Source organism: Crinia signifera, chromosome 5 (assembly GCF_055691185.1).
Source record: "Crinia signifera chromosome 5, ASM5569118v1, whole genome shotgun sequence".
Taxonomy (NCBI): domain Eukaryota; kingdom Metazoa; phylum Chordata; class Amphibia; order Anura; family Myobatrachidae; genus Crinia; species Crinia signifera.
In genome coordinates, this window is record NC_139221.1 from 297,839,866 (window position 1) to 297,853,823 (window position 13,958).

The window sequence follows — 13,958 nt, forward strand, 5'->3', positions numbered from 1 at the left end:
GGGTAGGTGATACAGTATAAGGCTAGGGGATGTACAGTATAGGTGATACAGTATAAGGATAGGGGATGTACAGTATGAGTGTAGGTGATACAGAATAAGGCTAGGGGGTATACAGTATGAGGGTAGGTGATACAGTGTTAGGATAGGGGGTGGATGTACAGTATGAGTGTAGGTGATAGAGTATAACAAGGCTAGGGGATATACAGTATGAGGGTAGGTGATACAGTGTTAGGATAGGGGGTGGATGTACAGTATGAGGGTAGGTGATAGAGTATAAGGCTAGGGGATATACAGTATGAGGGTAGGTGATACAGTGTTAGGATAGGGGGTGGATGTACAGTATGAGGGTAGGTGATATAGTATAAGGATAGGGGATACAACAGGAGGGTGGGATGAGCAGAAGGTGGTCCTGCAGGCTGGGGGAAGGGGACAGTCTCAGCATGAGTAAGGTGAGGAGGGAATGGTACACAGCCCGGAGGAGGAGGAAGGCTGGGTGGGCTGCAGACAGGAGGAGGCGGAGGATGATCTGCGGACGGCAGACAGAAGCTGTCTTTATGGTCTCACGGTATGGAGAAGACAGGTGGGGGCTGCTGGTAACCTGGGCAGGAGGAGGAGAAGGGTGGCTGGATGAGGAGAGCACCAGGCGGGGAGTCACCGGACAGCTGTCATCTCACTGGCTCCTGCTCGCAGAGAGGCTGCTCCTATCCACTGAGCAATACACTGTTTATATGAGCCACGCTGCTCCTACCCACTGGAATATCCTGCACCTACCCACTGAGCCACGCCGTCCCTACCCACAGAGCCACCCTGCTCTTACCCACGCTGCTCCTACCCACTGGAATACCCTGCAACTACCCACTGAGCCACGCCGCTGCTGCTGCTGCCTCCTGCTCCCTAAGCGGTGGCATGTGGATGCACAACATGAGACGGACTACCCTCATCCTGCTGGGGACCTGCCTACTGCTGCTCCTCATCACTGTCTGGCTGGCCATCGGCGAGTCCCCACGTTACAGGTATCCACGCGTGATCTATACACGCAGGTTCCCCTGCTCACTCGTGTCCTCCGTCACAGCTACAGCTAGGTATCAGTGCTAGCATGTGACAGCAGTTTGCACTTACAGCCCTATTAGCAACTGATGAAATGTACTAATACATGTCACATAATAATAATAATTATTATTATTATAATTTTTATTTTTTATCATTATCTTTTTTTTAACGTTCCATAGTTTTTTTTGTGCTGTTAAGGGTTAATGAGCATATAATATGAACATGCACATATAACATGAATAATGTATATATTACCACATGTCCTATGTATTATAATAATTAGTAGTAGGGGTGGTATAAGGAATACAACCTTATATTTTTTTTATATTTGTTCAGCACTTTTTGATGTTTGTAAGCTGTAGGCTACGATTTATCTACTTATATACTGTACCGCAGGTGTGTCAACGCTGCCAGTATGGAATATTGGGAGGCTTGTACAAAAACCCATGCACCTTTCAGTATGCTGATGCACTGGGATTACATTTAATTCATCATGGAAATGAAGTAAAAATATAAATATATGCCATGTAAGAACAGATTTTTTTGTTTCTTTTTTGCATATGCCATATAATGTACTGTAATACTACTATTACTGTTTTGTTTGTATACAGTACATGGATTTTATTATTATACTCCTGAAATGTTTCAGTAACTGGTGGGAAATATAAGTTTTCGGGTGTAACTCTTGGTAATGACTTTGCATGCAATGTAATATATGTGTAACTGCTATTTGAAGTCATTAGCTTGGGCGAGATCAAGAGATTCATGCCTGTTTGACCAGTTAATCCATAGAGGAGTGGGAGTTGAATAATGGGGAATTTGGCTCATATTAGGAAAAGTATAAAGCCTTGGAGAGTGATACAGCGGAAAGAGATAAACTGCCAGCCAATGAGCTAGTAACTGCAATTTTTCAAACTCATCATGTAACTTGACTGTTGGGAGACAATTGGCTGGTACTTTGTTTCTCTCCATTTTACCACTTTTCAAGGCTTAGTACATCTCCTGCCTATTATCATACTACTTAAGAGGGTAATAGAGTACTACAGTACCATGATAGTTTAGTGGGTAATCACCTGCATGGGGACATAGCATTTTACTCACTACTACTACTATTACTAATATTACCACTTCTACTATACTACTACTATAACTACTACTATTACTAATATTACCACTTCTACTATACTACTACTATTACTAATATTACCACTTCTATACTACTACTATTACTACTACTATTACCACTTCTACTATACTGCTACTATTACTACTACTATTTCTACTACTATTACTACTTCTACTATACTACTACAACTTCTACTACTATTACTACAACTTCTACTACTACTATTACTACTTATTTTATTACTACTACTACTACTTTTACTATACTACTACTACTATTAATACTTCTACTACTACTATTAATACTACTGTTACTAATATTACTACTTCTACTATACTACTATTACTAAAACATCTATTATTATTACTACTTCTACAACTACTACTTCTACTATTCCATTACTATTACTACTTCTACTACTACTTTTACTATACTACTACTATTACTACTTCTACTACTACTATTACTACTGCTGTTACTAATATTACTACTTCTACTATACTACTATTACTACAACATTTACTATTTGTACTTCTACAACTTCTACTATTCTATTACTATTACTACAACTTCTACTACTATTATTATGTACTTCTACTACTATTACTACTACTACTTCTACTATTTCTATTACTACAACTTCTACTTTTATTACTACTAATTCTACTATAATACTACTATTACTATTACAACTTCTACTAAACTATTACTACTACAACTTCTACTACTATTACTATTACTTCTACTATACTATTACTACTATTACTACTACTATTACTATTATTACTTCTATTACTACAGCTTCTACTATTACTCAAACTACTATTATTACTACTACTATTACTGCTACTATTACTACTACTACTATAAATAATAATACGTTATTATTATTAATAATAATAATAATAATACTAGCTTTAAAATCATATATGGTACATTTTCTCTTCTGTTAAATATCATTGATATATACCAGTATATTCACTTCCGGTGATGGCTATATAATAGTGTGTTATAAAGTGAATGAACTGATTTATTTATAGTTTTTGTGATTTTCTTAATTGTAGTTGTGGTATGCATGAATTTATTTATACAATAAAATCTATCTATCTATCTATCTATCTATCTATCTATCTATCTATCTATCTATCTATCTATCTATCTATCTATCAAGGCAAAATAATATATAGTGTATATATTGTATATACTGTTAGTATGCCATTGCCAAGTTTAGAAATGATGTTATGAACTATAGATCCCAGAATTCTCTGTATGTTGAGTGTTGAGCACACTGTACATGTATGTCATTATTACAGACTGAGACAGAGCAGATAGTTGTTATGGCTGTGGTAGCAATAGGCAGCTATTTGAGGCAACCAGTTTTTGTGAGACGGGAGTGACATGATATGAGGAGATCACCCCCAAAACGCTAGTTTTTACGATGTAAATGTCAACTTCATTTTATTTACCTTGTTGCCTGTTTTACTAATATTTAAAAATGTCAACATGTGTCTGTCAGAGAGCACACAACTCATAAACTCATACATAAATATTTATGACATTTCGTGTAAGGTAAATGTCACACAATTGATTATAATGCCCAGAGGTCATGGGTTTGATCCCCGCCACGGCCCTAACTGTGTGGTGTTTGTATATTGTGCCTGATTCATCACAGCAGCATACCATCCCCTGCCTGCATACCACCCCTGCCTGCATACCACCCCTGCCTGCATACCACCCCTGCCTGCATACTGCCCCCTGCCTGCATACCACCCCTGCCTGCATACCACCCCTGCCTGCATACCACCCCTGCCTGCATACTGCCCCCTGCCTGCATACCACCCCTGCCTGCATACTGCCCCCTGCCTGCATACCACCCCTGCCTGCATACTGCCCCCTGCCTGCATACCACCTTCTGCCTGAATACTACCCACTGCCTGTATAGCATCCCCTGCATGCACACCACCCCCTGCATGCACACCACCCCCTGTCCGCATATCACCCATGCCTGCATACCACCCCCTACCTGCATACCACCCCTGCCTGCATACCACCCCCTACCTGAAAACCATCCCCTGCCTGTATACCACCCACTGCCTGCATACCACCCACTGCCTGGATACCACCCACTGCCTGAATACCACCCCCTGCCTGCATACCACCCCATGCCTGCATACCACCCCTGCCTTCATACCACCCCTGCCTGTATAACACCCCCTGCCTGCATACCATCCCGTGCCTGCATACCACCACCTGCCTGCATACCACCCCTGCCTGCATACCACCCCCTGCCTGCATACCACCCCCTTCCTGCAAACCATCCCCTGCCTGTATACCATCCCGTGCCTGCATACCACCCCTGCCTGCATACCACCCTCTGCTTGCATACCATCTCCTGATTGCATACCACCCCTGTCTGCATACCACCCCCTGGCTGCATACCACCCCCTGCCTGCATACCACCCCCTGCCTGCATACCACCCCCTGCCAGCATACCACCCCCTTTGCCTGCATAGCACCCCCTGCCTGCATATCACCTCCTGCCTGCATACCACCCCTGCCTGCATACCACCCCCTGCCTGCATACCACCCCCTGCCTACATACCACCCCTGCCTGCATACCACCCCCTGCCTGCATACCACCCCTGCCTGCATACCACCCCTGCCTGCATACCACTCCCTGGCTGCATACCACCCCCTGGCTGCATACCACCCCCTTGCTGCATACCACCCCCTGCCTGCATATCACCTCCTGCCTGCATACCACCCCCTGCCTACATACCACCCCCTGCCTGCATATCACCTCCTGCCTGCATACCACCCCTGCCTGCATACCACCCCTGCCAGCATACCACCCCCTGCCTACATACCACCCCCTTTGCCTGCATACCACCCCCTGCCTGCATACCACCCCCTTTGCCTGCATACCACCCCTGCCTGCATACCACCCCTGCCTGAATACCACCCCCTGCCTGCATACCACCCCCTGCCTGCATATTACCCCCTGCCTGCATACCACCCCCTGCCTACATACCACCCCCTTTGCCTGCATACCACCCCCTGCCTGCATACCACCCCCTTTGCCTGCATACCACCCCTGCCTGAATACCACCCCCTGCCTGCATACCACCCCCTGCCTGCATATTACCCCCTGCCTGCATACCACCCCCTGCCTGCATACCACCCCCTTTGCCTGCATACCACCCCTGCCTGCATACCACCCCTGCCTGCATACCACCCCACCCTGCGCATGAATAGAACACTTCCTGCTGTGTGGGTAACCCCCAGGTACTCCAGGTTTCCACACAGCATGAATAATATGTGTAGCAACGCTTTAGTGATTTAGCATAGCTCTGTCTATCGGGGTTATTCAGACCTGGTTGCTATTATGCAAATTTGCAATCCTATCCATTATTGAACAACTGCACATGGGTACTGATCGTTGCGCACAAGTGCGAGCCAAAATAGCCACATAAATAAAAAGCAGAGGTCGTTCAGTTCTTAGCGAGTGGTTTAACGCCACCTGGTTGAATGGACACCTGCCCCCTGCCGCCCCAGGAATATATGCGGCAGTATGTGAATGGATGTGTGCGCTCACAGGCGCGCGTACGTCCGAGAAATCATTCGATGGTGGACCATGAAATAATTTTTTTAGGCGATCGCAAATAAAAGTCAGTTTGACCTGTCTTTTATTTGTCTAGTAAATGGCCGAGAACGGGGCAGGTCCTGACGTCACATGACATCAGGCGCCTAACCCATGCAGGCTTCAACCTGCTGGCGTTCGCATACGCCAGCCCCCTCTCCGCCCACTGCCGCCCCCCTCCGTGCAAACTACTGTGATAGTCGCCTAAGACGTTCCCACAGCGGCCCTGCACATGCGTATTTTCACCGGTACCCATGTGCAGAGCCCAGGGCAGCCGAGAGAGGGGGGAGCGGGTACAAATTACCCGGGCCCAGGCTTGCTGGGGGGGCCCTGGTCCGACCCCTCCCTTCCCCCTCCGTCCCTCCCGGGTAGCAACAGTAGCACACACTTCTACAGCATGTGCTGTGCTGACAGCAGGCTCAGCGTGAGTGTCTCACTGACAGCGTGAGAGGTCATGCTGAGCCTGGTGTCAGCACAGCACATGCTGTAGGTGTGTGCTGCTGCTGAGATTACAGTTTTTAGAGTTTTCTTTCACCCTCCTTTAAACATTTTGGGGGCATGGCCTAAGTGCGGGAGGTGCTCACACCTCCCACACTTAGGCCACGCCTCAAAATTTTTAACGGGGCCCGGCATTCCTCTCGGCTGCCCTGGCAGAGCCACAGCATTATTCCCCACAGGCCAATTCGCTGCAGGCCGAATAAAGCTGAATACCCCCCACTGTGTATAAAATGAAAGGTAGAAGCTGATTGGTTGCAAATTCTTCACTCTTTAGAAGGTTTCATACAACTTCCCTTCTGTTAGTAACAGCGGCAGGCATGGTACCACTTAATAGGGTGCAGCCACTGGGCTATAGTTGAGAAGAGCATCATAGAACTGAATCTCCAGAGGTCATCTACTGCTTAGGATACTCAGAAGTGAGATGAATGGGATTGCTGAACACAGGGGCGCTAGCATCTTTGCCAGGCCCCGGTAAAATAAGGGACGTGGCCAGGCCCCCGCTCAGGGAAATGGAGGACAGGCTGCCGCAGCATCTGCCTCTCTCCCCAGCTCAGCACACTGAACTGATTACTGAAAAATGTAATTACCTCTGTTATCAGTGTACATCTCTGGTAAACAGGAATTTGGAATACCCTTCCTGATAGACAATGAAGATGATTGGACGGACCCTCAGCAGTTGCCCAATCATTCATAATCAGTGGCAGTTTTTATCTATGGGCTGCAGGGCTGCAGCGCCTCCAGGTAAAATTGCGCCACTGTTCTCTGCCCAAGTTAAGCCAGATGCAGTCTGTGAGACTACACTGGCTTCACTGTGACTGGCAGTGACTTACTATTGGAAGTCTGACCTGGCATTAACCCAAGGCAGTCCCATTGGGCTGTGTTCCTTACCTCCGGGACGCCTCTATATGGGCTGCTGAGCGGCAGCCTATAAAAACTGGGTTCTGCGCATGCAACATACCCTGAATATGCCTCTGTGGACTGCTGCAAAAGCAGCCCATAGAGGCTGGGGCCAGCGCATCCTCAGTACCAAAGAAGCTACTGCACATGCGCCAGCCCCACGGCGGGACTGGCTGTGGCAGTGGCGGGGACCAGGAGCACAGCAACAGTGGAGGCGGGGGGGGGGGCATCACAGCCGCCCCCCCCTCCTCCACATTGGTAAGAGCCACCGTTGTTCATAATCTTACAATGGACACACATTGCACTCAAGCCTTCACTGCCGGTTATTCTGAGAGAAGCCTTCTGAGCAGTTCCAGTAGAAGTATCCAGTAGAAGTCTTTGTTTCCGTTGTACAAAACGGCTACTGGTTGACTGGTAACAACTGAATGAATATATATAGTATACTGTCTGGTATCTGGAAAAAAAAGGGATCAGTGGCATGTAATCATTGAAACATATACATGTATTAATCTGTCTATGTCTGGCATGATTGTTGCAAAACATGTCTTGTTATATAGTAGCCATACACATGTCAGAGTTCCTGGAAGTTTTTGTGAGGAATCCCTGCTCGGAGAAGATGAATAGTAACCAGATGTGGGCTTCGTGATTACAGGGGTTGGTTTTACTGTGCACAAGATCAGACTCGCTATGTTTTCCATTTATTTTAATTTCATTTAGCATCATAATAGCAGCACTGTGTAATTATACCAGCCCTGGTGAACATTATAGGGATTGCGTTTGTCAACATTTTGAACCCGAGCATATACAATGCTGAGAGACTAAAAACAAAGCAAATATTATACAAATACAAATGACGTGTACAAGCAAAATGCTCCATTATGTACTAATTCATGTGGATTTTGGGCCTGATTCATATGGATTTTGGGCCTGATTCAAGCGCCAGAGAGGCCACCCCGCTGAATAGCTTCCTCTCTGCCGCCATTTTTCCTCGTAACCATGCGCGGCCGCCACATCGCCTCGCATGCCGCCGCAGCAGGAGAAATCAGTCCGTGGTCATTCAATGGTTTTTATTTTCATGTCCCTGGCTGAAGACGTCCACCCCCAGCAGGCCTCGGCCGGCCCGCGTACCCATGGGAACACCCAGTGTATTATTCTCATTCTCCTTCTGCCTTTTTTGATCTTCTTTTGTTGGAGATAAATAAAACTTTAATGCTGTTTTCACACCGCATAAACAGCATTGACCCCGTAATTTAAAACGTTTCTAAAAATGGGTCAGACAGCCTTAATCCCTTTCACACAGCATATTTTAAACGGTATATTACACGTTTAAGTGCGGTCTGAAAGTGGTATTACCGTTTCAATGCCGTTTTGTCCCATCACATTACACAGGGACACTGAAAAGGGTAGAACCCTGCTTTTTAACCGTTTTGAATTACCGGTTTTCTTGAACCAGTAAATTCAAATATGGAATATCCTCCCAAAACACCCATTTTTGTTGGATTCCACAAATATTAAGGATTCCCTAAATGTATCTATAGGGGACCACAGCATATACCCTTAAATTAAGGAGGCCAAACCCACGATCAGGAGATTACCAGGATTCTGGGTTAAAAACACTGGGATTTGAATCCCAGGATCTCCAGGACTTTTCCAATCCAACGATCTCCAGGATCACTTGTCCAATCCCAGGATCTCCAGGATTACTTTGGGCATGTGCAGTATTTATTCACCTATTGCTGCACTCAGATAAGATGCTGCCCCAGTCTGGGACTATACCTAGATTGAACTCACCCCCCCCCCCCTTCCTCCCCCATATATAACTTTGCTTAATTAGAATACAATTTAATCCTGGGATTGGCTTCCTTGCCCTAAACGTATCTATACGAGACAACAGCAGAAGCTGTTGTAGGCTCTGGGTTACGGTCACTAAAGTTAATGGGAGAAGGATCTATAGGGTCCCTTCCCATCACTCTTCACTCGCACATGGCCATGCACATTTGAGTTGCTGGCCCCCGAAAAATGAAAGCAAAAGATATAGACCATACAAACACTGGTGCTTTAGATGATGACCATGGTCAAGATATTTGCCAAATAGTTTAATAATGTATTTTATTCAGCAAATGAAGGAAACAATAAAATCATAAAACAATAGGACCATAAGGCCACGAACAACTCAAGATTCAAACCATATCTGAAAATAGCAGCATGCCGGGCAGATATATGGCAGGCTCTGGATCCTGCGTGCATATGGAGTAACAACCTGGCAGGTCGGTGGTTGGACGGAAGTCTGTACAAAGCGAATTCATTCTGAGCTGAAGGAGCTCTATCTTAATTCTGGAATGACTTCTAGTTAGTCATTTAAATACACAACTGGTGATCGCTTCCAGGTGGGGGAAAGTCACCAAGATCACTATTGCGACACTGGCTTGAACGTCCGTGTTAAGGCATTTTGATCAGATCTTTGTGGCAGTTGAAGGAAATAAGTATTTGTGGCATGTGGACTTTCGCTGTGGTTGGCATGACGCTGTAGGTTGCAGGAAGTGTGTGCCCTTGTAGTAGCGGCAGTTGTTCGGCTACTCCAGAAGTGACATTTGCAAAGGACTAGTGCTATAGCCACGTGTCGTGAACTGTTTTTTTGTTTTGTTTTTTGTAATTTTAAGATCATTTCCAGCTGTGCCCACTTACCCTAGGTCGAACCTATTAAGAATGGCATGCATTAAGTTGACCACTGAAGGTTGACAGGCCTTAGGTCGAAATAGGGTAACATGGGTAAGGCCGACAGGGCTGGAAGGTGGACACAAGCATTAGGTCGACAATGGGAAGGTCAACAGTCAAAATGTCGACATGAGTTTTTCACGTTTTTTTAGCCCACATGTGCCGACAGCGGTATTTCATGCCCTACCATCCACTACAGCATGATAGGAGAATAAAACAGTGCCCGAAGCATGGTGAGCGCAGCGAGCCATACAAGGGTACGCCATACACTTAGACAGCATCCATGTTGACTGTGTCAACTTTCGGGACAAAAAACGTGAAAAACTAATTTCACTGTCAACCTTCCCATTTGTCAACCTAATGTTTGCGCCGACCTATCAGAATGATGCTGTTCTGCCAGACTCCGGCGTATCTCTCCAGCACTTAAAGGGTGGAATCCGATTCTCACGTTAACACTTGTGACAGTAGGGAAGCTTCGCTTATTTTCCTGGACATCTCTCCAAAGTTTGAGTATAAATCATTATTTAGGGCGCAGAGTTAAGTAACTGATATATGAAGAGCAGTCGCTCCACAATTCGTTCTTCATGTCACTTATCTGACTCGGCAACCAGAATCGTTGGCTTAACCTTTGAAATAAAGATGAACTCCTTCATCTTCCGATTTTGAAAGGCTTTTAAAGAATTTTAATTACGAAGGGGTGGGGGCTTTCCGATTCCATGTAGTTAACCTCTCCTGTACTTGCAATAACCAGTAGCAAGACCAAACACAACTTCATGTATGGAGTGTATAAAGGGGCTTTTTGTTTATTTTATTTTATATGTATAGCATTTGGGCAGGATCGTTTTATAGGTTTCTAAATTGGTTTTATTGGATTAGTGCTTGCACTTGATTTAGTGTAAGGTTATTTCTTCGGGCTTGAGGTATTATTATAACTATTATTATTACAAATTATTTATAAGGCGCCACAAGTGGCTCGCAGCACTGTACGTAGGGCACATAGGGAACAATAGGATGGATAGGGAACATTACAGCTGAAATGTAGTGAAGTAGAGGACCGGTCTGCATGTTGTCAGTGGGAGAAATAGAGATGCGGGTGTAGATGGTAGGTGGGTATGAGAGCTGTAATTGATGTGCGAGAGAAGAGGGCTGTGTGAACAGGAGGGAAGAGGGCCCTGCTCCAAGGAGCTTACAGCCTAGAGGGAGGGTCAGCTAAGGAGACCTGAAGGCAAGAAGTGAGCATGGCAGGGATGGCCGCACTGTTTAGACCATGGGTCTTTAAACTGTGGCCCTCCAGATGTTGTGGAACTACTTTTTCCAACATGCATTGCCACATTTTTTCCTATAAGAGCATGCCAAAACTGTCAGGGCATGCTGGGACATGTAGTTTCACAACATCTGGAGGGCCACAGTTTGAAGACCCATGGTTCAGACCATAGAGTAACCTCTCCAGCTCCGCTATCCATGGGATAGTCACAAAGAGAATGTCAGGAATGGTAGTAGTAGTAGGTTTATTTATAAGGCGCCACAAAGTGTCCGCAGCGCCGTACATAGCAAACAAAAAAACAAATGACAAGGTAACGTACAGGGTGTGTTGATAAAATACAGCATAAATAGGGGTATAGCTGGTAGAACTAAAATCAGCATCAGTTCTGAAGTAGGTGTCGAAATTGTCGAGGAGATTGAAGATGAAGTAGAGGAAGGGAAGAACAGGGCAGAAGCACTGGTGAGGTAAAGAGGTAGGGTGAGTACGTGAGGAAGGAGGACTCTACTCATAAGAGTTAACAGACTAAAAGGTGGTGGGTGGAAAAACGAAAAACAGTAGGATAAGTAGGAAAGGATGGAGGGGTAGGCTGGTAGGAGGAGCAAAAGAGGTTAGGAGGAGGAGGAGGGATAGGCCAGTAGGAAGAAGTGGGTTTTGAGGGAGCGCTTGAAGCGCATGGTTTAGGGTGGGTTAGAGTTAGGCTGCTGGGGGAAAGAGGGGGAGGGTTACGGATAAGTTGCAGGAGGCAGGGGTAGGATTAGGCACTATTGGGGTATGGTTAGGCTTAAACATTAACTGGGGGTAACAGGGGCACACTTCTGTATCCGGACCCCCTTCAGTCTACCAGCAGCTTCACACGCTGTAGGGTCTGAGGACTACAGCCCACAGACTCTATTGAGCATGTGCAAATCTCAGCAGCGCCTCCATCACAGGATTACAGAGGAAAAGTATTTAAAAAATGGGTCCAGCGTTTGCAGTGTGGGCCCCCTAGGACACACTGCACCCATTATAAATACGCCGCAGGGTTAGGGGTAGGCACTAAAATGTTAAAGATGGGCTGCGGGGAGGTGGGAGGGTTAGGTTCTAGATAGGGAGGTTTAGGAGAGGTCGGAGGAGAGGGTTAGGGTTCTTACCTGGGAGACATTGGGATCCTCAGCAATGAGATTCCACAGCTTGTCTCCTGACCGGTGGCATCCTAAGCACCGGGATCCCGTACCCAACCCATGCCCCTAGTAGGACCTACATTATGGCCTCACCCATAGGTGCCGATTCTGTGGGTGCCTGAGGGCCCTAGCACCCATGGAAATTGATGAGCACCCACCCGCTCAGCAGTGTCCCACTGCACCCCCCCTCCCTCGTCACTGGCACAGGTACAGTGTGGGCATTTATGTACCTGCACTGTGGGGGTATTTATGTATTTGGCACTGTTGCCATAATTTGAATATTGGAGACAACTGGGCTGCGTAATATAAATCGGTATTATTTTGTTGTCACGCCTCTTTCCCATGAAGCCACTCTCCTATATTTTTGGCTTGAGCACCCACCAGCAAAAACATAAATCGGCACCTATGGCCTCACCTATACAGACAAATGTTCCTGCCCACTGTATTAGGGGTACATTTACTGCCTAGTTACCTACCCTCCTGCATTTTGCAGGAGACTCCCTGAAATAGCAGCAATTTCCCTCTCTCCCTCATTAGTCTAGCAATCTCCCTCATTTTACCTAGCCCACATTACACTGTTACATTTTTGGGGAAAAAAGGAAGGAGACAGATGCATTTACATTGAATCATCATCACCATTTCCCAGAACTTTTACTACAGGAGTTCTCAAACTATTTTGCTCTGGTACCCCATCAGGCAAAAAAAATTGTCCCCAGCAAGTTACTGCAGAAGGTCATCACATCACATGTGTAGTCAGCAGACAGCACATACATGGCAGCATTGTGGAGGCACAATGATGGGAGGAGTCTAAAATGACAGACAATTCAACAGACTTTTCAGACTACTTAAATCACTGACTGAGATTAGAAAAGTCATCAGCAACATGGAGTTGCGACCCCATGCTGAGCCGGTCGGGACCCACTTTGGGGTTAGGACCCACAGTTTGAGAACCACTGCTTTACCAAGTATAGTAGCTCTTTCTAACTACTTTGGGGCTCATCTACATTTAGATATAAGTCATTTAAAAAAATTCCTCTCAGATGTAGCAGTACACACCCTTGCTTCTAGGGGCCACATTCACAATCTGTTTTCACAATCTCTCCATATATGGAACTAGACACACCCTTTGGGTGGAGCATGACACACCTCCTCAATGGACCACTGTGCAATATTCTACTACCAACTATAATCTCCCTGAAACTAGTTTTCAAAAGTAGACAAGTATGATTAACTGTTACTGTACAAGGGGCAACTTAATATTTCACTGTGTTCTCATTCTTGTCCCTGGCAGGAATTGCTACAAAACAATATGTATATCTGCCCCTCTCTTTCACAGTCACATGCCCAGCATTTCCTCCACACCATAATGCCTGATTGCATGATATAAGCAGTCACTGAAGAAGCAGCTGCCAGCCTATAACTTTGTTATTTTCTATGAAGCAATCATACTGTACCCGTATTGCTCTGTTTTATAAAGCTTAAGTCAAACTTTGCAGGCGAGAGAAGTTATTCTGCAGTACTTTAGTATTCACTAACGTTATTTAGTTCTCAGATTTCATATGGTTAGAACATTAAACTAATGCGCTGAGTCATTGTAGATGACATATA

The 13,958-nt window shown here is 45.6% G+C and overlaps 1 protein-coding gene across 1 annotated transcript in view; it reads left to right on the forward strand.

Moving 5' to 3' along the window:
* Nucleotides 1–438: 438 nt before the first annotated feature.
* ST8SIA6 (ST8 alpha-N-acetyl-neuraminide alpha-2,8-sialyltransferase 6) overlaps nucleotides 439–13,958 on the forward strand; it is a 102,909-nt gene continuing 89,389 nt past the window's right edge. The window contains exon 1 of the mRNA XM_083189338.1: nucleotides 439–1,013. Coding sequence (XP_083045464.1) covers nucleotides 907–1,013 — 107 coding nt within the window. The 5' untranslated portion in view covers nucleotides 439–906. The remainder of the gene's footprint in view (nucleotides 1,014–13,958) is intronic.